Consider the following 24,449-nt stretch of genomic DNA (forward strand, 5'->3'; position numbering starts at 1 on the left):
TAGTATTTCTACAATACAGAATTGATAAGGAGATGTTAGAAACCGCACCAAAGAGAAAGAATAATACTGAGCTCATGACATGGCCGGCCTAGGGATAACAAAGCGGCTCTAGCACTTTAAGGCCAGCGTCCACCTAGTTTCACAGGTGCAGTCGATGGCTGGATATGAGAGGCCATTTTCATGCTAATGTAGCGTACAGTCGGGATATCCAGCCAGTGGAGCAGTATATTGTGTGAATATGGGGCTCTGTCAGCCAGTGGCATATCGGGCATCTGCCCCTTGTGCCAGGTGACCAATACAGACTTGGCTTATAATAACACACAGACCCTTTCTCAATATGTTGCCCTTGAGTGAGCAATGACACCAACAATGAAGATGTACCAGCACTTCCACCAAGCACTCTCACACTGGAGTGTTGCTGGGACATGAGGGTGTCCAGGCTATCTTCAGACGCCTTTTGTGTGGATGTAGTAGAACGTCCATAGGGCTGTGAATGGTGTAATACTTATTAAAATATATATGTTATAAATATGTTAAAGAATCCGTTTCGGGAGAGTTTTTTATTCTCTTCAGGAGGACAAACTATTCTGAGATTATGAAAAATAAATGTATTTCAGTTAGAATTCTGCTAGGATCTTGAAATTCAGTAAACATAAAGATTAGTTATGAAGCTTCTGTGACATTTAACACAAAAAAACCATGCCAGGAGCAGTATGAGAAGATCACTTGAGCTTCTTGTCACATTTAATTGGCTGAGACACATACTGACAGCCGACAACTTATCACTTGGAACATATACATTCTTGACTGAAAATTCCAAAAGCAAAAATAACCTTTGTTTTTAATCAGAGATGCCAGTTATTTTCAAACTTTAATGGTCCTTTAAGATTCCATGAAAAAGAAGGTACTTCCTTTGTCAACAAGAATATCCATAGAAAAGGCATATCAATAGAACAAATTATTACTAATTAACATGCCTATGACAGCAATGCAATTTGGATGCAAATTACCATTTTCCTGATTTCTCGGAGAAACGATAGACAGTGGGTCTACTTGGCCACTGTGGAGACTGCCCAACTTCTTATCCAACTTGAAGAACAGCTAATTTGCATATGTGGCTGAGGACGATGTCACAAATGCACCACAAAAAATATCTTAATCTCCCTGCCCCCCCACCCACTGCCTCTAGCCTATCTTAAGTCTTCCTTAATTAACAAGGGAGAAAAAGATAATAGTGTGAGGAAAATAGATCCCTAACCCTCTAACCTGATGCTCATTTCAGGTTACCCGGCTTGGGCACCAGGATTTAAAGATCCGTAAGAGCGACTCTATTGGTTCTTTTATGAATGAGGGACAGAGTTGGATCTTTCATATAAATCGCCAGAAGCAAACCTATGAATCAAACAAATGTATAACACTGTAACAGTTAGCAACAGCATTGACATAACTGCATTCACACTAAAGAATGAATGGGAAAGTGCAGCTGCTCTTCATTGGTTGATGCCAGACAAGACCCCTGCTGGCGCCTACAATCAGCACGTAAACAGAAGAACTGGAACTGAGCGATGGAAGAAGGTGGTCTGGTTTGATGAATCACGTTTTCTTTTACATCACGTGAATTGCCAGGTGCGTCACCTGGAGAACACATGGCACCAGGATGCATCTTTAGAGGCCCCACACCACAACTTACAGGACTTAAAGGATCTGCTGCTAACATCTTGGTGCCAGATACCACAGCACACCACATCAGCGGTGTGTCTTCTTTAGCCTTCTGGAAACATTCCTCAGAGATTCTGGTCTATATGGACATGATGGCATCACGCATTTGCTGCAGATTTGTTGACATCCATGATGCAAATCTCCACCACATCCCAAAGGTGCTCTATTAGATTGAGATCTGGTGACTGTGGAGGCCATTGGAGTACAGTGAACTCATTGTTATTGAAACCAGTTTGAGATAATGTGAGCTTTGTGATATGGTGCATTATCCTGCTGGAAGTAGCCATCAGAAGACAGGTACACTGTGGTCATAAAAGGATGGACATGGTCAGCAACAATACTCAGGTAGGCTGTTGCGTTAAAATGATGCTCAATTGGTACTGAGGGGCCCAAAGTGTGCCAAGAAAATGTCCCCCATTACACCACCACCAGCCTGAACCTTTGCTACATGGCAGGATGGATCCATGCTTTCGTGGTTTTTATGCCAAAGTCTGACCCTGCCATCTGAGTGTCGCAGCTGGAATCGAGACTCATCAGACAAGGCAACGTTCTTCCAGTCTTCCATTGTCCAATTTTGGTGATTCTGTGCGATTTGTAGCCTCAGTTTCCTGTTCTTAGCTGTCAGGAGTGCACCCGGTGCGGTCTTCTGCTGCTGTAGCCTCAAGGTTGGACATGTTGTGCGTTCAGAGATGGTATACTGCATACCTTGGTTGTAAAGAGTGCTTATTTTAGTTACAGTTGCCTTTCTGTCATCTCGAACCAGTCTGCCCATTCTCCTCTGACCTCTGACATCAACAAGGCATTTTCATCCACACAACTGCCGCTCACTGGATATTTTCTCTTTTTCGGACCATTCTCTGTAAACCCTAGAGATGGTTGTGCGTGAAAATCCCAGTAGATCAGCAGTTTCTGAAATACTCAGACCAGCCCGTCTGGCACCAACAACCAACATGCCACGTTCAAAATCACTTAAATCCCCTTTCTTCCCCACTCTGATGATCAGTTTGAACTTCAGTAAGTTGTCTTGACCACATCTACCTGCCTAAATGCATTGAGTTGCTGTCATGTGATTGGCAGATTAGCTATATGTGTTAACAAGTAATTGAAATGGTGTGCACCCCCAGTGTCTGGATTACTATATAATCACAGGAGTCATGCTGTACCACAATCAGTGAGTGGACCCCTTTATAGTAATGGGACCTGCTTGGGCCCCCAACCAGCACCAAACGTGAATAAATCACTGGGTGTGGGGACATTTGTTTTACTGCAGGGGATCTGGATCTAAGTTTTAGAGCTCTATTTGAGGTCTTAAATAATAACATTGTGTAGAATGCACAGGGCAGGGCAGCTTATGAATAAGGATGCCAGACAGAACTGCTTACAACCTTAGCGCATGCGCGGCTGCCACAGAACTGTCACTGTCAACAAGACGCGTTCCAAGCCTCAAACTGAAAATTCTGTTAGACCGCCTTCTTCCGGGTAATGGTACGGGCCAATTTCTTACCATTGGACAACTGGAGTAAGTACCTAGTTCTCAGCCAATAGGTTTGGGCTTTGCGACCGTCACGTGATCGGGGCGAAAAGCCAGCCATCTTGCGGCGGCTCTGGTTTCCATCCGCCCAGTGGGTTGCGGAAGCAGTGACCCAGCCGGGCCTTGGGCACCTTGAAGGAAAGAGTTCTACTGATGCTGAAGGCCGGAGAGAGGAGCTTCCCGACTACTCTGCGAGGTGAGGTCAGCGCGTTTCCTCGGCCGCTGACAACAGGCCAGACGGGCAAAAACTTACTGGAGAGAAAGGGTGGGATAGCGCTGGGCAGAGGCGAGTAAACTTACAGAGCGGAGCTGGGGATCCCCGGGGCACCAGATGGCTGCTGCTGCCGCCGCCAGGTATCCGGTGAATGAACAGGCGGTTTGCAGCCTCAGAGTAGAGTACCGGTATAAAACGAGGAGGGGGGGTCATAAGGGGTACACAAACTCGGTGTGTGGTGGGGTATAGGTTGATTTGGGGACGTTAAGTGACATTGAATGAGGAAAAGTTGGTAAATGCTGGTACCGGTGACACTCTGCTGATGCCTGAGAGTGATGAGTGACACCATGTGATGATGCCTGGATAGGGTAGGTGGTACTGGAGCATGATGAGTGGGCTTTGAAGGTGACAATGTCTAGTGATGGCCAGGGGCTAGTAGGTGCCGCTGCGGGGTGGCCAGGGGCTGGTAGGTGCCGCTGCGGGGTGGCCAGGGGCTGGTAGGTGCCGCTGCGGGGTGGCCAGGGGCTGGTAGGTGCCGCTGCGGGGTGGCCAGGGGCTGGTAGGTGCCGCTGCGGGGTGGCCAGGGGCTGGTAGGAGACACATTAAAGGTTATTTTTAAAGAGTTATTCTAGGTGCATATGAACATTTGTATGGTTGCCATAGTGACAAATTTGTTTTTTTGTCACCCCATCACTCTCATTGACTAAATGGATGACGTACTTGTCATGATTACTGGGACTCACGATGTATACATTTTTCCTAAGCATCTTATCGGGATTTGTTGTCCAGCCTGCCCCTTAGAGCATTATGGGAGATGTAGTCCTGCAGCAGCTGGAGGGCCGCAGGTTGGACACCCCTGCCTTATGAGCTGTTATAGGCTGCCACAGCTTGTTCAAATGCTTCAGATGCAGAGGGGTTTACTTTCTAAAGCAGGAGAGTTGCAGTTTCAGCTTGCTGACTTCGTTGTGCATTATGAAGCTCACCCCAAGTTTCTGGGTCAGGAATGGCCGGATGGGCTCTGAAAATGTGGAATACGGTGGCTTTCTTAAAAAAAAAAAAAAAATCTCATTGATTTCATTATGCATCATACAGGGCCAGCCAAACTGTTCTTGCTGCCAGAGCTCAGTGAGGTTGGTCATTCATAGTAAAGTTAAAGTATTCTTCACCACATTTTATTACATGCAAATTCATACATGTATCCTTTCGCTATTGGAAAATTTGATTCGCTCGCTCTCTCTGTTTACTGAAAGCAGGGAGCATCCATAAGAACATTTCCTGCACATACCAGTTGCCGCTTCCTGCTTTCGGTAAAGTCAAGCAGGGGGAAGGAGGAAAATGAGACATACCGTATTTGCTCGATTATAAGACGAGGTTTTTTTCAGAGCAAATGCTCTGAAAAATACCCCTCGTCTTCTAATCGGGGTCGTCTTCTAATCAGACCTCAAATAGAGGTCTGATTAGGAGACTAAGATCCAGATCCCCCGCACCGCTGCAGGGGACCTGGATCCTCCTGTCTGCCCCCCATTTAACACACCCCCCCCACACACACACTTACCGGTGCTTCCTGCTGTATTGCCGGGGCAGCGGGTTGACGTCTACACGATCCGCGTAGACAACGTCCGCTGCAGCCGGACGGAGGTGTGGCTAGCAGCCCGGCTGTCAGAGATCAGAGTTTCCGGTGCGGGGAACTCTGATCTCTGACAGCCGGGGGAAGGTATATGCGACGGACGCAGACAAACCCCCGCTGCCAACTCCACCTCCTTCCGGCTGCAGCGGAATGAGACGTCAACCCACTGCCCCGGCAATACAGCAGGAAATTGGAAGCACCGGTAAGTGTGTGTGTTAAATGGGGGCATAGGGCATTTCTGGAATGCCTTATAAGGCATTTCAGGAGGCAGAGTGGCGTTAAGGGGGCATTTAATTGAGCACTCTGCTTCCTGAAATGCCTTATAACTCCCTATATGCCACTCTGCCCCATAATATGCCTTTTAACCCCCTAAATGCCAGAGTGGCATATAGGGGTATAAGGCATTTCTGGAGGCAGAGTGCTCTATACAATGCCTTTTAACTCCCTTAATGCCACTCTGCCTCCTGGAATGCCTTATACCTCCCTATATGCCACTCTGCCCCATAATATGCATTTTAACCCCCTAAATGCCAGAATGGGATATAGGGGTATAAGGCATTTCTGGAGGCAGAGTGGCACATAGGGAGTCAAAAGGCATACCATGGGGCACAGTGGCATATAGAGGGTTAAAAGGCATATCATGGGCCACAGTGCCATATTGGTGTGGCAAGCCTGGGGGCAGATGTGCATAACTGGGGGGCAGGTTGGAAAATACAAGGAAATAAAAACAAAAAAAATATTTTTCTCAATCATAGCTTTTATTAAAAAAAATAGTTTACATGAATTAACATTTACTGGTAAAACGTTTTTCCTTTAGGGTCGTCTTATATTCAGGCTTTTTCTTTTTTTCCTAAGTTAATATTCAGATTTTGGGGGGTCGTCTTATAATCAGGGTCGTCTTATAATCGAGCAAATACGGTATGTCCAGAACTTGTGTGCATTGAGTCCATGAAAAAGTATTCCGTTATGCCTTTACAAAGTGAATTTACCCAACTTGCTCAATTCTAAGACGACCCTGATTATGAGATGACATCGATGATCTGATCAATATAATGGTACATATTGTGTGTGGGTTCTGTATTTTCCGGAAACACTGCAAAAAAATGTTAGTGCACTAGTCACGAAAGCTACAAAATATGACACACAGTCCAGTTGTAAAGAGGTTTGTGATAGAGAAAGAGGAAAAAAAAAGTTTTGAACATAAGATGACCCTGTTGGGGAAAAAAATCATAATCGCTGTTTTTGCTTTCGTTGATCTCATGCTCTCTGTTTCTCCTCCGACCGCTTCCATGTCCACGTCTCCTTTTTCACAGCTTTTTCTTACCTCTTCTTGTTGTCCTGTCTTCTCCTCGGCATCAGATCTGTTATTCATGTACTTCCACAAAAGGGCGGAGCCTCCGCGCACATCCTCTCGCCCGTGATGAGAACTGTGGCTCCGCCCTTTTGCTGAAGTTCTCCGAGAGGCCTTCAAAGTTCTCCAATATTGCAGCCAGAAAGAGAAGCGTTTCTGCACCTCCTCTGCCAATCCGCCTGCTGTATTCTAGAATAATATTCGAAACCTTCGCTATTTCTTTGTATTAAGCAATTTTTCCCTGAATAAACATAAATGTAAAATGATAGCTTTTAAGTTGCTTTCAGTTGAATTAAACATAACTTCTGTTTTGTACTTTGAGGACTGAGAGGTTACTTAATGAAGGTCACTCAGGCTGAACACCAGACTTTAAAATAAAATCTTACATTTTGGACACATAAACCCATATAATGGAGATCAAACAATATGTATGCATTTCAAGGGCCTTTTCTGTGTACATCAGTGGGACCAGCCTTCTCCACTGCATTACCGAGGAGTTACAGATCACTTCCGCAAAGAGGTCAGCACAGACAATTAACGTGTAATGAAGATTTTGCTGCCAACTGCCACTGTCTGGCACTAATGAGTTAAATAGTCTCTTATTAAAATATATTTCTACACGCTTTGGAAAACAAAAAATGGTATCTTGGTCACCGCATCTACATGTAACATGTAACAAAACCTAAAATAACTGGGGTAGCCATCGCCATTAAGGGCTCCAGTAGATCTGCTTCATGTATCATCTAGATAAGAACGCTTGTTTTGGATGCTGTGATACCAACCAAACCTGTATTATTACCACAACTCTGGCTAGCCGGCATTGGCTCGCGTTAGAGGTCTTCAAGAGTAGAGGAGCACAAGCCAGATCCAAGGTGGCTGAACCTCCTCAAGGTTGTAATGCAAGTGATTACGTAACATAATGCAAAAAAGCATACAAATACTGACCCAAACACAATCCCTCTCAGCTAGTCTAATCCAATGTCAAACCACTTTAAAAGTAGAATTACATTTTTTTTTTTTTTTTTTCTCTTAAGAAAATCATTAAGCGGCCCTTAAAAGTATGCTTTGCAGAATCACTTTAGCGTTTAGAAGAAAAAATGCCCTTAATTTAACTGGCGATAACCAACGCATCCCTGGGATTCGCTGCGTAAGCCGGTCTCAAAAAGGGCCAAATCCTGTCCTAACGTTGTAGGAGGGTCTCGCTCAACAAGTCCACCTCAGACTGACTTCCTGGCGGTTACCTAAGAACAAAAACATTTATTAATCCGTAATAGTAAAGCACAAAAACAGGACAGGGAACGATCTAAATGGGGAGAACCATCCAACGCGTTTAACACCTAAGCGGGCTCGTAATCGCAGACACCTGTGTGCTATCAAATACCATCTATAAAGTCTAGCTGGAACGTGACCCGGCTTATGCCGCTGACCGCTATACCCACCGCTTCTGATCATAAGAAATACTGGATGGTTCTGAGACATTGAGTGGCAGAATGATGTCATTGTAGTGACTACTCATTGTGTAATCACCCCCCATCATAACTATTGTATTATTTGTACTCCTGGTGCCAACTATAGAAGCCTGGAAAAATTGGATTTGACAGCGGATCAGAACCGTCTGGCCCATCTAGTCTGTTTTTGCTGATGGCAAGAATCGGACTTTACAGTCTTTGGTCTTGTCTTAGATTCAGGATAGCTTTATGCCTACCCCATGCATGTTTAGATTCACTCAGTGTATCGGCCTCTACCACTTTTGCTAGGAGTCTGTTCCACTTATCTACCACCCTCTCAGTAAAAAAAAAATCACCTTACGATCCCCCATCCCTTATAAACACAGAATTTGTCGATGACCAAGACCTACTGAGTATCTTGCACTATTCAGTCCTGTGCTCTGAACGCCTTGCATCAATATGTTGTCAATCGGGGTCACTCCCGACAGCATGTGAAATAAGTGAACGGACGTCCCTTCTGCGTTTCTGCTGCCGGGCTGTCGCTTCGTACGCTCGAGGGAAGCGGTAGACAGAACAGCGTTGCGGTACACGCTAGAGAACAAAACCTCAATAGGGAGACTCTCAACGATGAGACAATAACATCCATTTACAAACAAAGACGGGAAACTTGCTCCGAATAATCGTGGCGTCTTTATTCAGCGCGGGGCAGATACCCGGCACGACATGGAATATTCGGTGTTAGAATCCCTAGTAAAGGTGTAAGTGAAATATTATTATTATTATTGGTATGAATGGTTGGCGGACCCGGGGCTCGATTTAAGAATTTCCTTCATGTATTAAGCGAACGTCCGCCTTCAGAATATGTCTTTTAATCAGATTTTCTGGTTTAATGTCCTAAGCGAATCTAAGCAGTGATGATTACAGAAAAGGACGTATGTATTTAAAATTCACCTTATGTGTATGCTGACCTCCTGTTTTCTGGATCTGGGTGATTATTCCTCCCCATTACCTTCACTCGACCCCATTAAGTTGCTGATTGTTATTGGTGTGTTCAGGCAGACTCTGCCAGGATAGAAGGGACAGGAAACTGATTAGATAATTCTAGTTTTGTTGTCTTTTCCTACACACTCCAGATTCTTTTAAGGTGACTCTTAAAGCGACACTCCCAATGTCCCATACAAAGTCCTGAACAAAGAAGAAAAAATCAATTATGTGCCTTTAGGAGAAGCTGCAGCCATGGTTGGATGTTTCGCTGCCAGTCATTGTGAGCAGTTTCTGCACATTCGCTTGGGGGTCTCAGTAAGCCCCTCAGTAAGCGATGACGGGGTTATTTTTTTCTTTAAAAGTGTTTTGCTGCCTTCTATACTTTTGGAAATAGTTTTAGAATAGTGAACGTTTTAGCATTTTGTTGAACTTCTGTTGCAAATGTGTGTAAACATTGTTTAAAAGGAAGTTAAACACAACCTGTAGCCCGTTTCTAATATTCTTTAGCCAATTTTGTAGGCGATGGTTTGTCTAAATCGTTTAAAGAGCATTATACAAATTACCTTTTTTTTTATATATATATTTTTAGTTTTTATTTTTTTAATGGTCCTGTAGCCTTATTATAAAATTTCTGCCTGCCTGCCTTGGTCATCACAAGAATAGTGCCAGTGGATTCTTTCTGTCTTTTAAAAATCCTTTCCTGATATTTATGATTTTTATGAAGTTAAGAGGCAAAAAAAACCCCAAAACAGCGGAGCCTAAATTTCTTTATTGTGAGCAAGTAGTAACCTACCCCCCTCCCGGCAGTGATTTATTATATTTATTATATATATGTGTTTTGTTTCTGTGAATACCCTTTTTTGGGGTTTACATTTTAAATAAATCTACCATAAATGTCTGTGCTCCTAAACAAAGCATTTATCGGTTTCATGCCCGCGCTTTGCGTGTGTCTGGAAGCGTGTCGGTGCCGCGTGAATCTTTATACTCTTATAAGGTATAAGCGGTTGTGCGCTTTCACTTTTTCTACGTCAGTCGTTATTTTGTTCAGTGGAGAGAGTGGCTCCGGTGTATCTCCCGGCCCTTACGGGGTTAATACTCCTTGGACATGTTTAGCGACTCCAGACTTCCTCTCCATTGTAAGCATTCTTCCGATTCTTCCCGTTTCAGACGTCGGGCTCTGAGAGGCGCTCACCATGTACTCAGAGTGGAGGACTCTGCACCTCGTCATCAAGAACGACCAGGGTCACACCAGCGTGCTGCACAGCTACCCGGAAAATGTGGGCCGCGAAGTGGCGAACGCAGTGGTCCGGCCGCTGGGCCAAGCGCTCGGCTCGCCCTCCTCCGGACATGAAAGCATATTGAAAACAGACAAAGAAGTAAGTGCCGCTCCTCAGCGTCTCCTTTTAGATAAAAATAGGCGCTGGCACAAGGGCTTCTCCCGTGGACTCCCGGTTTGGAAGAACTTCTATTAATACCCAGCCCGCTGTGACGAACGTCGCTCAGAACGTCGCTGAGATGTTCTGTGTAGGACTAAGTTGTCTTCCACTGACCAAAAAAACCATTTGTGTTTCTGTGCTATCCAGAATTTCGATTTAGCACAATCTTGACTAATATTTTTAAGTTAATGATGTGACACCTTAATCAAAACATCACAAAAAGGCACCAGTTGTAAAATATACCTGGTAGACTTTGCCCGGTAGGCCGCTCATATCGCTACTTGTTTTAGGGGAAGAGGCTTTGTAGAGGGGGGTATTGCTAGCCATGTGAGGCGGTGTGGCTAGCTGTGTGTCAGGTTGAGCTAGTCACATACACATGTGCAACTAGCCCCAGGTAACCTTAGCTCTCCCCTGGAGAAGAATGAAACTAACCTGAGACTCTGCATCAAACCAGGAGAGTTTGCAGGTATGGCTTAATTATTGGCTGGCTATTCCAATTTAAAGGTGCTGTTCCCCTTCTGTGCTTTTGTAACTTAATGCAGCATCAGATACGGTATCCTCAGCACCGTTGAATGTCCCTGAAGCGTTTCCAGAGATATTTACTTAAATTGACACTTCAGCCATCGTATATCACCCGGTTGGAGATTCTTTCATATACATTTGCCCCTTCCCTGCCCCGTGTGTACTTAATGTTGGCCGGCTCCAGCTCTGCCTCGGCAAATGCTGTACTTTTAATGGAAGTGCTTTCCTGTCGCTGATTGGCTGAAGTAGCCAATCAGTGGCGGGAAATGTCTAACCACGGAGGGGGGGGTAACAGCGGCAATTTCTGGGCCAGATAATGCCTTATTGAAGAATGTATCTTAAAGTAACGGAAGACGGAATATTATGTTGCAAACACTTGAGACATAATGTAAGTGCAATCCAATTTTATTGAATGCAGACTCTTTTCAACAGCAACCTGCTTCTGTTCTCTTTACGTCGATTTTTAGATGACTTTGTACTCTGCTTCCTGGGCACTTTCCAAACATTCTGTTTAAATATAGAAAGCGGAAATCAAAAGGAAAATTCTTTTCTCCGCTCTGCCAAAAAGCACAAAAACCAAAGTTTCCAGGCCCCCTGATGCTTCTTCTGTTAATCCGAGTATTGTATTGGTCCGGGATATACAGTGTATTTTATTATAGTATATGATATATTTCTATTTGATCAATGCGTGTGACCTTCCCCAGTTATAACCAGTAACAGACAAATATTTCCGTTGTGCACGCCAGGTGAAGTGGACCATGGAGGTGATATGTTACGGGCTCACGTTACCCCTGGAAGGGGATACAGTGAAGTATTGCGTGGATGTTTATACAGATTGGATTATGGCCCTCGTGTCTCCCAAGGACTCCATCCCCCTACCGGTTGTCAGAGAACCCAACATGTACGTCCAGATCATTCTCAAGCACCTCCAGAACGTCTTTGTGCCCAGGTGAGAAATAACGCAGTAATATGGACAGCATGAGATGTAAATGGAGTGGCCTATGGGTATATATTAAGAGTATGAGTACACACTTAGCGAGGGGGCAGGGGATGTTTTAGCCTAAAACACCTGTGTACTAACTGCCATAGGGCTTAGTCCTAAATGACAAACCCTACCTTTAACCAGTGAGGACCTGCTGATTGCCGTTTGGCATCTATATCGCCCTGATGACAAATAAAAAATATGTTTTATATGTACTTGTGCTAAAATGATTAATCTACCTTGTTCCCTCTGTCCCAGACAGGAGCAGTTTAATAGCCAGATTCGGCTCTGCCAGCAGGTTCTGCGCTCCGTCCAGAAGCTGGCCAGGGACTCGACAAGCATGGCACGTGAGACCTGGGAGGTGCTGCTCCTGTTTTTGCTGCAGATTAATGACACTCTTCTGGCTGCGCCAACCGTGCCAGGTTTGTTTGGGTCACGCTGATCATTGTCCTTTTGGCTCTGCATTAACGCTCCAGGAGCTTCGTACGGAGCTCTCGTGAGTGTTGTGTAGTAAATACGCCTGTGAACTCTTGGTGTTCGGTATTACGCCCTGCGCACAGTATAATAGCTACAAAACAAATGATTAAAAAGATAACGTAGAGATCAAATAGAGGACAAAAATGCTGGACCTTCTGGTTCCGTCTTCAACATTTTACAACAAAAAATAAGAGTGAGGGGTCATTTCTGTCTCACTCAGAGGACAACGTAGACCTCACGACCAATTAAACAATGCGCTTTGCGATGCGGACATTTTGGTTCTGTATTTTTGGAGTTCCAGATTTTTAGTCATCATTGTAATTGTTTAATTAAACGTTTGTGGGACGGGGAAATGACACAATGTTATTGCATAGCAGCTGAGATCTGTTTATAGCGGCCATTTTTCCTGTATTGGATAACCACTTTCTAAGTGCATATAGCTTAACTTCTCGCTCGATATACTTTAGATAGAAAACTGCTGGGGGTCCTTGTTTGTACCTTCTGCCTCCTGACCACGTGGGTTTCGTTTCCTTTAGGGGGCATTGCAGAAAGCCTCGCTGACAAGCTCATTGGAGTTCTGTTTGAGGTCTGGTTTTTGGCCTGTACACGCTGCTTTCCCACACCGCCTTACTGGAAGACGGCCAAAGAAATGGTGGCCAATTGGAGACATCATCCCGCCGTGGTAGAGCAGTGGAGTAAAGCCATCTGTGCACTTACTTCAAGGTAAAGAAAGTGCTTGTACTAGTCCAGTATCCCTTGGATGGGAGAAACCACATGAGATCACGCACAAAAATACAATTTCCTTTCATTGACCCAGCAGATGAAAGGAATGTATTTAGGTTGTGAGTTGCCCTGGGCCCCCATCTGCCCTGAGGCTGACCGCTGTGGCAACCATCCTAAGGGTTGGGATACAACATTGTATCCCGGCGCTCAACCCAGATGGATATGTGACTCCAGTGAAGCATAATACGAAGATGATGAGAGATCGGAGACCTCTGTCACAACCAACCCATTCAGCAGTGCTGCACCAGTAGGGCTTAAGCCAGAATATGCCACTGACACTATATATATATACAAAGAAAAGGTATTGCTTCTATTTGTTTTTAATAGCAGCAGACACATGAACAGTAGAGGATGATATCTTGCTCCCTCTAGTACTTTAAAGTGTAGAATTATCTTGTATAAACTGCATTATGCATGGTCATGTCCTCTTCCCTCTCACGAACCATTGAGATAGGACACGCTTCTTACCGCATGTGTAAATTGTTCAGGTCATGTCGGAAATGTATTTCTGTAAATATATATATTGTGAATTAAACCTTGAGCCGCACCTTGAAGAAATTCTCAAGTCCAGGTAGTAGTGCATAGATGTGTGATGACAAAAGGACAAAGAGACACAATATGGTGTAGTGTGATTGTGACTTCTTAAATAAAAGTGCAAAAAAAAACGCGCTTACGATATTTGGAACGCATAAATCTGCTCCAATTCCTCTTTTATTTAAGAAGTCTCAATCATACTACATCATACCTGGGGAATTAGTTTAAGCCGCTGCTCCCTCCTATTTTTACTACCATTCACGATCAGAAAGGAGAGACTCTGGTTTGGGTTGTCCTAGCTGCCCGGTGACATTAATTATTTAGCGCTAAGAAACCTATTGTAAATTACTTGTGTGAAAAACATCATGACCGTTGTCCTTCACACTTCAGGCAAACGCCTTTGTGATGAACTTTTTTACGGCACGGACAGAAATACGCATCTCATGTTCCTCCTCGTTTATCTCCATTGGTGATCCGTGTTTTCCCTGCCTCTCTCTCAGGTTGCTGCGGTTCACCTACGGCCCGTCGTTTCCTCCGTTCAAGGTTCCTGAAGAAGATGCCAGCCTGATTCCTGCGGAAATGGACAACGAGTGCGTGACCCAGACATGGTTCCGATTTCTTCACATGTTGAGGTGCGGTAATCTTGCCTAAACTTCCTGTAAAATTCAATATTCTGCCAAATAGCTTTAAAAAAATCTATTCTCTCCTTACCTAACATTTACATAGAAACAAAGTGTTCATCATTTGACTAAAGTGTATATTAAAAGTTTATGTTTTATATTATATTGATAGCAATGTTTACTTGTGATTGTTAAACTTTATTTGCAGGACTGTGGGTTACCATAGTAGGCAGTTAGTTATATTTGTACTGCACCCCCTTAACCTGCAAAACTACACTTCTGGTTGCTTTATGGGAGAGCTACTGAAATCCTCGCTGTCTTCTTTCTTCTTAGAGGTTTATACTATATCTGCCTTTCTTGCTTAATATTGGTACATCTATCCAAATGTATGTTTGCCCGTGCAGGTATACGTGTTTGCTGTGCTTGCTTTTTCGTGTGCTTGTCTGCGCTGCATTCATGCTGATCCTTTTCATGTCTTACAGCAATCCGGTGGATCTCAGCAATCCAAGCATTATAGGCACAACACCCAAATTTCAGGAGCAGTTCCTGAATGTCAGCGGTATGACTCAAGAACTCAATCAATATTCTTGTCTCAAGCAACTGCCACAGATTTTCTTCCGAGCCATGCGCGGGGTCAGCTGCCTGGTAGATGCCTTCTTAGGTAATGTAAAGATCTTATGTGTGTATAATATCTATATATAATTTGGAGATATGCGTGTTATGGCTAGCCGCTAGCCCTTGAGCCATTATGCACTACAACTCTCATGCTCAGCCAGCTGTATGACGTGAAGCTTAGAAAGGGGTTCCTTCTGTTGTGCAGAGAAATGGTTGAAAGCCAATTCACGGCAGCAAAATCATATCTTTCTTCTTCAGGAGTTGCAGTCTTTAAGAACATTGGGTTCCAAAGATTACCCAAATATGGTATCCAGTCCTTCTCACTAACCTTGCACTTATTTGGTACAAATAATCGGGGGGCAAATGTGCATGGTTATTAATATCCACTGATTCTCTGTTTAATGTTTTGGGTCAAAATGTTCCATTGGAACCATACAGCATTCTGTTTCTCATAATATACAATAGACTGTACACCTCATCATCAATCGATTTTGAAAGTAAAATTATTTTCCAAACCTGTAAAGAGCCCTACTTTGCAATGGGGTACTTGATCTGCAGCTATTATGAAAATATTCTAACCCCTTCCAGCAAAATAACGTAATACGTTGACTGGCTTTGTAGTCTGTCGATTCGAATGAAAGTAATATCTTTTAGGTGAATGTTCCAAATTTAAAACAGATGTCCACTATATGACCAAAAGTGACCTGACCATCACACCTATATGAGATTGTTGGACATCCCATTTGAAAAACCATGGGCGTTAATATAGAGTTACCCCTGCTTGCGGTTATAACAGCCTCTGTTCTTCTGGCAAGGCCTTCTACAAGATTTTGGAGAGTTTCCGTGGGACTAACTGCCCGTTCAGCCAAAAGAACTTTGGTGACTCGCTGATGTTGGATGAGATGGCCTGATTTGCAACTTTGTGGCTGAGCTAGAATCTTCCACATCACTATAATAGCACCCAGCATGGATCGGGGCAGAAATTTCACAAACCGATTTGTGGGAAAGGAGGCATCCTACAGCGCTGCCACGACCCATTCTACCGCCAGTGTTTGTTCTTAATTTATTACGCTTGATAGCGATGGCTGTGGCTGATGTACTCAGTCATTTGGAGGGGTGTCCATGTACTTTTGGTCATGTAGTGTATAAAGAACTAACTATAATTCCAGAATACAAGTGCACAGAAATTATGCCTGGATGCAAAAAGAAATATGTAAAACATCTCAAGATTAAATATCATTGAAAATGTTTGCTGGTCAAGTGGCATAGAGTCCTTTTGCAGATTAACCCCCGCTGGGTTCATATGACTTGTAGGAAACAGAATGCTGTTGTCATGGTGTGGAGTTGATTGTCCCCATTCTGATTTTACAAATCTAGATTGCACCGCAGAGGTATGGTGGGGTGATTGGTAATCAAGATTGGGCACAGTTCTGTTTTTTTGTTTGTTTGTTTGACCCCCGATATTTCACAGTTAATGGTTCCCTTTCACAAAGCCAATTGATTTATTGAAACTGTTCACTTTAAGGCAATGTTCTCTTCTGGTAAATCCAATTTACCAGTAAGAACTGTGACCCCAGGCTGTATAATATCACATTTCACAAATTAAGCAATGCAGTTACATGCATATTAAATGGCTGCACAAAGAAATTACAAGGGGTTTGCGTAAATACATATTTTTTTACAAGACAAAGTAACCATAAATGGGGTGAGACCGTTATCGGAGGCTATTGTATTCATGAGACAGTGGGTTTTTCACACGTCTAATGTGTCAAGTATGGCTTTTTTGTACCCAGGACAATTGTACAATAGTTATAATAAAGCTCAAATATTATAGTAATCAATCATGTGACTTGTGCTTTCCCAGTTTTGTCCCCATAATTAACAATTATTGCCCTAAAATTGTCATTTTTAAGTTGTGAAGGGTTTACAACCGTAATGTGGATAAAAAAAATAAAAACCCAATACAATTTCTTAATGGGTTCCACAACTAGACCCAAATCCCGACATGGATTGTTTATGAAAATAAAGGCGTTTAACCCTTACAGCTTTACACGTTGTCCTCTTCTGAAAAATAACACACTTGTGATTTCTAATCATGGTGATTTGGGGGGAGCGTTGTGTCCATTTTCAATGAAATGTATGGAGGGTGTTACCTGTTACAAAGTAATGAAAAGTATTGCTGTACCCCAAATCAGAGAACACATTTTTTGCTGAAGCACATCTGTTGGTGGTGTCTGATCCAGATCGGTACTCCATGTAGCTTGTGCGGAATCTAACCTTCTTTTGGGGAGGTTTGTCTTAAATCGGGTGCTAATCAGTACAAAAGCTTCCAATCCTGCTGGGGCAACTTAAACGGGGAATACCTCCGGTGACTAATCCATCTCCTACTACTAGGTATCTCTCGCCCCAGAGCAGACAGCGCTCCACCTACACCGGTAAACAGACTCAGCATGCCTCAGAATACAGCTACCAACACCACCCCGCCGCACAACCGGAGGCATCGCACCGTCACTGTGAACAAGACCACCGTAAAAACCAGCTCAGTAAGTCAAAGTCCGGCAGAGTGTGTGTGTGTTTATTTATTTTATCTTAAACAAGTTGATCCATTCTTAGACTTTAATTTTAAGGGTCTGAGATCATTTTCACCTTGTAAGGAGTCCAGTTGGCCATTTAGACCCAAAATAGCATCTACGACAGCTTCATCCTTTGCCGGCAATTCCCGGATGTAACAGGGCTTGAAATAAAAGCTGTTGCGTTTAATCCTGTCGTATGGATGTCCCTTTGCAGGCGAGCACAACCCACAGCACAAAGGTCCAGCAACAGGCATCTTCCACGTCTCCACTGTCCAGCCCGAACCAAGCCAGCTCCGAACCTCGTCCGCTGCCGGCCCCTACGCGCCCCAAAGTCAATAGCATTCTGAACCTGTTTGGTTCCTGGTTGTTTGATGCCGCATTGGTTCACTGCAAGCTGCAGAACGGAGTGAACCGAGACAGCAGCATGACAGGTAGGTGACCACCGAGACCTCCACAGTCATTATCTCATCTTAGAATTGCCACCATATTTCCTACCTGCAAGATTAAATTTGTGAATTACTGGGGCAGATGGGGGAGGGGTAGACCGAGGGCATACAATGATGAACCCATCCATTGTTATTCCTACAGTAATGAAATGGACATTTTTTAAATCTCTCTCAGCTCTATCCACAGTTATAACGGGTTATTCTAATTTTGTGATGTGGTCTCCTATGGTAGGCCTTTAAACGTTGCTTCTAACTTGATTTAAATGGACTAAGTCGTGTTCCTGCGATACATGACCCTCTGTAATGGGAAATTACAGTTAATCCAACCTCGTTGGATAAAAAGGCACCCGGAGGCTGAGGGACTCGGTGCATTTTGGGGTAATTACTGGTTCTAAACACATTTTAGCCATTTATTTGTAGAAGCCATGCATCTACCATGAAGCTAGAAAAACAACTGAATCTGAGTGCTGAGCGCACTACTTCTAGTTTAGTAAAATATCCTGAGTTCACTTAATGAAAGGCCAGTCCCAGGGGGGGGGGGTTCACCTGCATGATGTCATAGCTGATCCATCATAATACACGGGTAAATAATGAAGCCGAGTTTCAGAAAAATATTTCCACGTTGGCTCTCCATTATGCAGGAAAGGCTGACCCTTCATAATGCATAGAGAGGAGAGCATTCAACTCCCAGGCAAACAGTTACACATCTGAATGATATCCATCTAAAATCCATGACGGGTGCCTGGTTCCCCAACCACTTCCCCAACTTCACCGGCATCTACTGAGAACGTCATGTTTTATGTAAATGCTATAATGTACATAGAGCTGAGATGGTTTAAACGCATTTCATTAGATCAGCCTAGTCCTGTAAGTAAAACGCTCCATCCATCCTATGATTATTTACTCATCGTTGTGCACACTGTTCTCCGACCTCACGATTTGCAATTACCCAACCCCTTCCCATCTAATTTTTTTTTTTCCTTTTGAAATAATAGTAAGTCTTTCCGTTACGCAAAGTTCTCGCCATAATTTAAAGTACTTTCTTGTAACTACTTCTGTCCTTTGATTTCTTTCCATTTTATTTCTGTTATCTTGCAGCATCTTTTATCCAAATTCTTCTTTCTTATAAATCTTGTAAGTAGGAATCTGTAGCTTCTCCTCAATTGCCATAGTTTTTATTTCTTAATTTTATTTCTTCATAACCGCTCGCATTTTTGTTTCTTCCTAATGTCTTTGTTGTCTTGTTGCTTTTCCCTTCTATTAATTATTTTATTTTTTATTATGTATTTTATTTTTTTATGTTGCGCTTTCTTGTGGGGAGAAACGGTTCATTTCTTCAGTCGGAATGGGAACGATTGTTAGCACAGCAAAATCAATCTGTATTCAATCCTCCCCATTTAACTCATGTCATGAATTCTAGGATTTTTGCACTAATCATAGTTTACTTTCATTTCTGAAATTGTTTTTTTTTATTTATATGGATGTAATGTTTGATATTTGTGCATGTGTTGGTTTTACTTATTTTTTTGGTACATTTCATGAACTGTACTTTATTTTTGCTGCCTGCATCTTATGCAGCAGAGGCTCATGGGAAAAAAATGCAAAAAGATTCATTTTGGTTTTAAGGACCAGGCTAGTTTTTGATTTTTTATTTATTTTTTTGTCATCCTTGTGCTAAATATATATCGCTAGCGGTTACAATGGTGGTATTATTAATTATTATTATTTTATAATTATTATTATTTAATATACATTTCTCTGACCCAGGCTGCATGTAATGCTTCTTTGTGTGATCTGCAGAAAATGGTCTTAATCTCACCCTGCATTACGGGCACGTTTAGCTTCACCCACATGGCTGGACGGGTGCCTGCTGTGTGTTACGGGTTAATCTTAACACTAAATGGAAAATAGTTAATGGCGCTGAGTCGACGATTGAATTTAGCCTCCGTTATATGTACTACATACTGATTTATCACATCGCTTTTGAAAGGTTGGATGTGGCGATCCTTACCGCCACCAGTATTGATTAATTTGTCACTTTTATGTAATGGATGTAAATGGAGAACACACCGCTGACAAACTGGGGCTCGCCGGAAAGGTAAAGAGCTGTGTAACCCAAAGCACAAGGAAAATCTGCAATAGTGCTTGTACTATATACCTTATTTATAATAATAAAGAGCCTTCCATATCCGTTTATCACTGAGAAACTGTATGAAAGTTCGCCCTTCATAGACAGCAGCGTACGTTACATGATCAGTCTAGAGGGAGCCCGCCGTGTTCCTTTACAATTCCCTCTGAAATGGAATACAATAAGCAGAAGTTTGTGTATTTTGCTTTTCATTCTGTTTAATCCATCTGCCGGGAAGTAACAAATCTAATTATATATAAAAAAAACAATGAGAAAAAGAGGGCAAAATGGCGGGATACGAACGTGGGTTTTGGGGTCCAACAAATTTCAGAAGTCCCCAGGCACTGGGCAAGCGGGAACCTAGAGGTCCTCTTAACATATCCATCCATGGAATGTTCCTGCTGACCTTTCTAGCGGTTATTACGTCATAAAACCACTTTTTAAAATCAACCCCAGAATTACTTTTATACGTAATCCCAATCCGAGACGGGAAGATGTCCGGCCAGCGATCGCGTGAATCCACAGTGATTGCTCCGTGGTTTATAGACCTTACTGAAAAATCCCACATATCAAGATCAGCCAATCCAAACATTACAACGTGATTAACCCATTCCTCTTCCTACTCCTACAGGCTTCACTGCATCACTGAAAATAGACACGAAAGATACCTTTTTAATAGGTTTTCCTCTAATTGCCTGTTTTTGCTTAGAATTCTTCCAATCCCGTCATAATTATCGCCTAATATACACAGCCTGATTGGTTCTGCTTTTTAATTCTATTTTACATTATTCTCGCTTGTTATGATTGATTTTGAGACCCGGGGAGAGCAGTGTCATAGGCGTGCTTTTATTGTTAAGCGTATTTGAAGATACTGAGATAAGTCGGTAGGACTCCTGACCCCTGGTCGTTCTCGGGGTAAAATCCTTTGTTTCGATCTTTTTGCCCTTGTTTCCCATGAGCCTAGGACCGTTTCCTTGATGTGAAACTATCCAGTGAAATAATCTTCCTCCCTTCTTTCCAGCGATGGCCACGCAGGCCACCATGGAGTTTCGTCGCAAAGGCTCTCAGTTGTCCACCGACACCATGGGCTCGAGCACCGTGTTTGATGCCAATGAATTCCCAGATAATTATGAGGCAGGACGGGCTGAGGCATGCGGTACCTTATGCAGGATATTCTGCAGCAAGAAAACCGGGGAAGAGATACTGTCCGCGTACCTCTCCAGGTAGCCGTTCGCCACCCAGTTACTTGCCTTTTACACGTTTTGTCGTCCCCGATGCTCCCGTCGTCTTTTCATGGATAATTGCATTTGCTTTCCATGATCTATTGAGCATGGTGTATCAACATTGTAATGACCGGGCCACATGTTCCAAGGACCCAACAGGTCAACACTCGGTCAAAGCCGATCTCCTGATCTGTTGCAGGAGGCAACGCATCATTATAACAGGCTGAGTGTTGGGTTTTGGTGATAATATCTTTAAAACCCACCTGTCTAATCTTTCTGAAACCGTCTGAAATGTCTAAAACAACTGTATGCCTTTGTCTGGACATTGCTTGCTCACTTTGGTTGCACTTTCTCTTATTAGGTTTTACATGGTTTTAGTCCAGGGCTTGCAAATAGGAGACTTCATCTGCCACCCCGTGCTGGCCAGCATTATCCTGAACTCGCCTGCTCTCTTCTGCTGTGATCTCAAAGGGATCAACGTGGTCGTTCCATACTTCATTTCTGCACTTGAAACCATTTTGCCTGACAGGTAAATGCTGCGCAGGTTGGGATGTATCAATAGCGCTGGCAGATCTTGTAAGGTTATTCATTGTTCACATCAAGTGGCAGTAGTACATTTAAAATGATCCACGAGTCTTTCAACACATGTTTATATTTGCCTTGTGGCAAAAAATGCTGACGACACAGATCTTCTCTTACTTTGTGATTTTAAGTAATTTCCGAATTGCCGCCGTCCTTGGTGTCTCTGTTTATCAACAAGATCTTTGGAACATCTGACTTTATTTATTTTGCCTATATTTTTTAGGGAACTTTCAAAGTTTAAAAGCTACGTAAACCCAACAGAACTAAGGCGATCGAGCATTCACATCTTGCTGTCGCTGCTGCCTCTTCCGCACCATTTTGGGACTGTAAAATCCGAGGTAATTACCCTTGATTTTCTCATGTTGTCGAGGTGCCATAGTGAACAGCTGTCATCCGCTCTCCATTTTATCTATAAATTATTTTGCAGAATTCATTATTTTCTTCTCTTTTGAGGTCCTGCTGGAGGGAAAGTTTAGCAACGACGACAGCTCGGTTGGTGATAAACCAGTGACCTTCCTGTCCCTGAAGCTGAGACTTGTCAATATTCTTATAGGAGCTCTACAGACGGAGACAGATTCTAACAACACTCAAATGATTTTAGGTATGAATGTCTCAGCGGTTGCGATGTATTTTCTGTGCTTGGCAAGTAGGGAAATTATGGTGGAAGTGTACACTAGAAGCCCACACATGGTGATGAGTCACCAGAATGAGGAATCTGCACACACACCACAGGAACGCAGGTGCTTAACTGTGCCAGGAAGGGTTAACTCCCCAGTAGATCAAAATAGAAAAAAGGCTCCAGGCACTCAAGGGTTCCAGCTCAGGCAGATTTATTGAAGGACAACGCCAACAATGTTTCGACCTCACAATGAGGTCTTAATCAAGTCTTGTGAGGTCGAAACATTGTTGGCGTTGTCCTTCAATAAATCTGCTTGAGCTGGAACCCTTGAGTGCCTGGAGCCTTTTTTCTACACAAATGGTGATGAGACCTAATTATACCCAGGAATCCTATGGAAATTGGTTGAGAAATGAGCAGAATTGTTGCTAAAATATGAAGAAAAAAAAAAAACACCCAATAAATTTCATTGCCTTCCACGATGTCTATACCGGTTATGGTTTTCATGGATCAAGAATCCTTAACAGGGGAACTGCATATGGAGGCAGGACAGGGAAGCCTACTGGAAAACTAATTGGTCCTGTAGGCTCCATCTTCCATCTACCAGTTCATTAACAGTTGGTGAGATGCTTTTGTCTACATGTGGTTACTGTACTTGAGCTAAGAGCCTGGGACAAGGAACAGAGTAGGAGACAGTAATTTCAACCACGGGCGCGCAAATTATATCTACAGCAAGAATTCAGACACATTGGACCGAAGGAAACATTGCCTAATACATAATTTCTATTCCAGGTGCAATGCTGAACATAGTTCAAGACTCTGCATTCTTAGAAGCAACCGGTAACCAGGTAGAAATGGTGAGACATGAGAACTGGTGCGACCTTAACTGTTCGTAAAGTAAGCGATACCCAGCCATGAATAAAATATGTTCTCTTTTGTGTGGCTGTGGTTTAGATAGAGAATAATCTACTGAAAAGCCACAGCAGAACAAACAGTGGTATCAGCACGGCCAGCGGTGGCAGCACTGAGCCCACTACTCCAGACAGCGAGAGACCGGCGCAGGCACTGCTGAGGGACTACGGTAAGTTAGACTCTAACTTCCGTGTTAGCGTAGAGACCGGGCTAGGGTGGATGGTTAAGCAGGATTCTCAGCCATTAGGAAAGTAGTACCCAAGGAGTCCATGGGATTCTTGGCTGTGGGTGTTGAAGTCTTCCCTGTGAAAGTACCATCACTCATGTCCATGGATAGTGGAGTGTATGCCAAGCTTCTGCTGGAGGCAAGACACAAGAATCATTTTTAGGCTCCCATATGATCAATGAGTTGGGCTCAGGGTTCTATCACACCGTTTCCTTGACTAGTTCAGTATTTAAAAAAAAAAAATCCTTTATTGTTGGAAGTTTAGTGGTTTTTTGTTTTGAGGCTGTATGAAGTGGCATTAAATTTGCTAATGTGACTTAAGTGGTGGTTATATTCCAACTTTCCATTCAGCTGTAAGCGCGACCCTGATGTAATCACCCATACTAAGCATCCCCAGAGACTGCAACGCTAGATGACTGCCTATGGGCAGTGATACGCACAACAGCGTTTAATGGCGGAGAGGAGACTCTTCCACTCTTAATTCACCTGTGGGTCTTGAACCCTTGCGTTGCTTGCCCGATTCTCTTTAATCGGTCCTTTGAGGACAAGAATAGCAATCACCGAGCAAAGCTGTGCACAAACCATGACAATGAACAGGTTAAATACGCGTTGGTAAGGGTGCATGCCATGTACATGTAAAGTTCTGGATGTTCATCCTATGTCTGTCGTGATGGATGTTCAGTATCACCGTCCTTTAGCTGCCATTTCCATCGCATGGTGCATTGTTGTTTTGTTAACTTTGTATGCATGTGTTGTAAATTGTCTTCGGCTGTGTTTGGTGTCAGTGTAATGTCTGTTGGAATCAGATATTTATATGTGGAATTATTCCTTGGTTATGGTAATCATTATAGATCAGTTTTTATCTTAAAACTTACATCAGGTCAGAGTTGCTCACTTTAA

At 43.2% G+C, this 24,449-nt stretch overlaps 1 protein-coding gene across 6 annotated transcripts in view; it reads left to right on the forward strand.

Moving 5' to 3' along the window:
• The first annotated feature begins 3,308 nt into the window (after positions 1–3,308).
• Positions 3,309–24,449, forward strand: part of RALGAPB (Ral GTPase activating protein non-catalytic subunit beta) — a 31,045-nt gene continuing 9,904 nt past the window's right edge. For 2 of the 6 annotated variants that reach the window (XM_053453429.1, XM_053453430.1), the window contains exons 1-17: positions 3,309–3,446; positions 10,042–10,250; positions 11,579–11,781; positions 12,073–12,236; positions 12,828–13,014; positions 14,109–14,240; positions 14,711–14,889; positions 15,102–15,149; positions 17,238–17,386; positions 17,631–17,847; positions 18,961–18,996; positions 21,012–21,213; positions 21,575–21,742; positions 22,019–22,133; positions 22,249–22,396; positions 23,204–23,268; positions 23,366–23,492. In XM_053453429.1, the coding sequence (XP_053309404.1) occupies positions 10,068–10,250; positions 11,579–11,781; positions 12,073–12,236; positions 12,828–13,014; positions 14,109–14,240; positions 14,711–14,889; positions 15,102–15,149; positions 17,238–17,386; positions 17,631–17,847; positions 18,961–18,996; positions 21,012–21,213; positions 21,575–21,742; positions 22,019–22,133; positions 22,249–22,396; positions 23,204–23,268; positions 23,366–23,492 (2,323 nt within the window). In that variant the 5' untranslated portion in view covers positions 3,309–3,446; positions 10,042–10,067. The remainder of the gene's footprint in view (positions 3,447–10,041; positions 10,251–11,578; positions 11,782–12,072; positions 12,237–12,827; positions 13,015–14,108; positions 14,241–14,710; positions 14,890–15,101; positions 15,150–17,237; positions 17,387–17,630; positions 17,848–18,960; positions 18,997–21,011; positions 21,214–21,574; positions 21,743–22,018; positions 22,134–22,248; positions 22,397–23,203; positions 23,269–23,365; positions 23,493–24,449) is intronic. The other 4 variants (XM_053453433.1, XM_053453434.1, XM_053453431.1 and 1 more) reach the window with 3 other exon arrangements.

This window comes from Spea bombifrons, chromosome 13 (assembly GCF_027358695.1).
Source record: "Spea bombifrons isolate aSpeBom1 chromosome 13, aSpeBom1.2.pri, whole genome shotgun sequence".
Classification (NCBI taxonomy): domain Eukaryota; kingdom Metazoa; phylum Chordata; class Amphibia; order Anura; family Pelobatidae; genus Spea; species Spea bombifrons.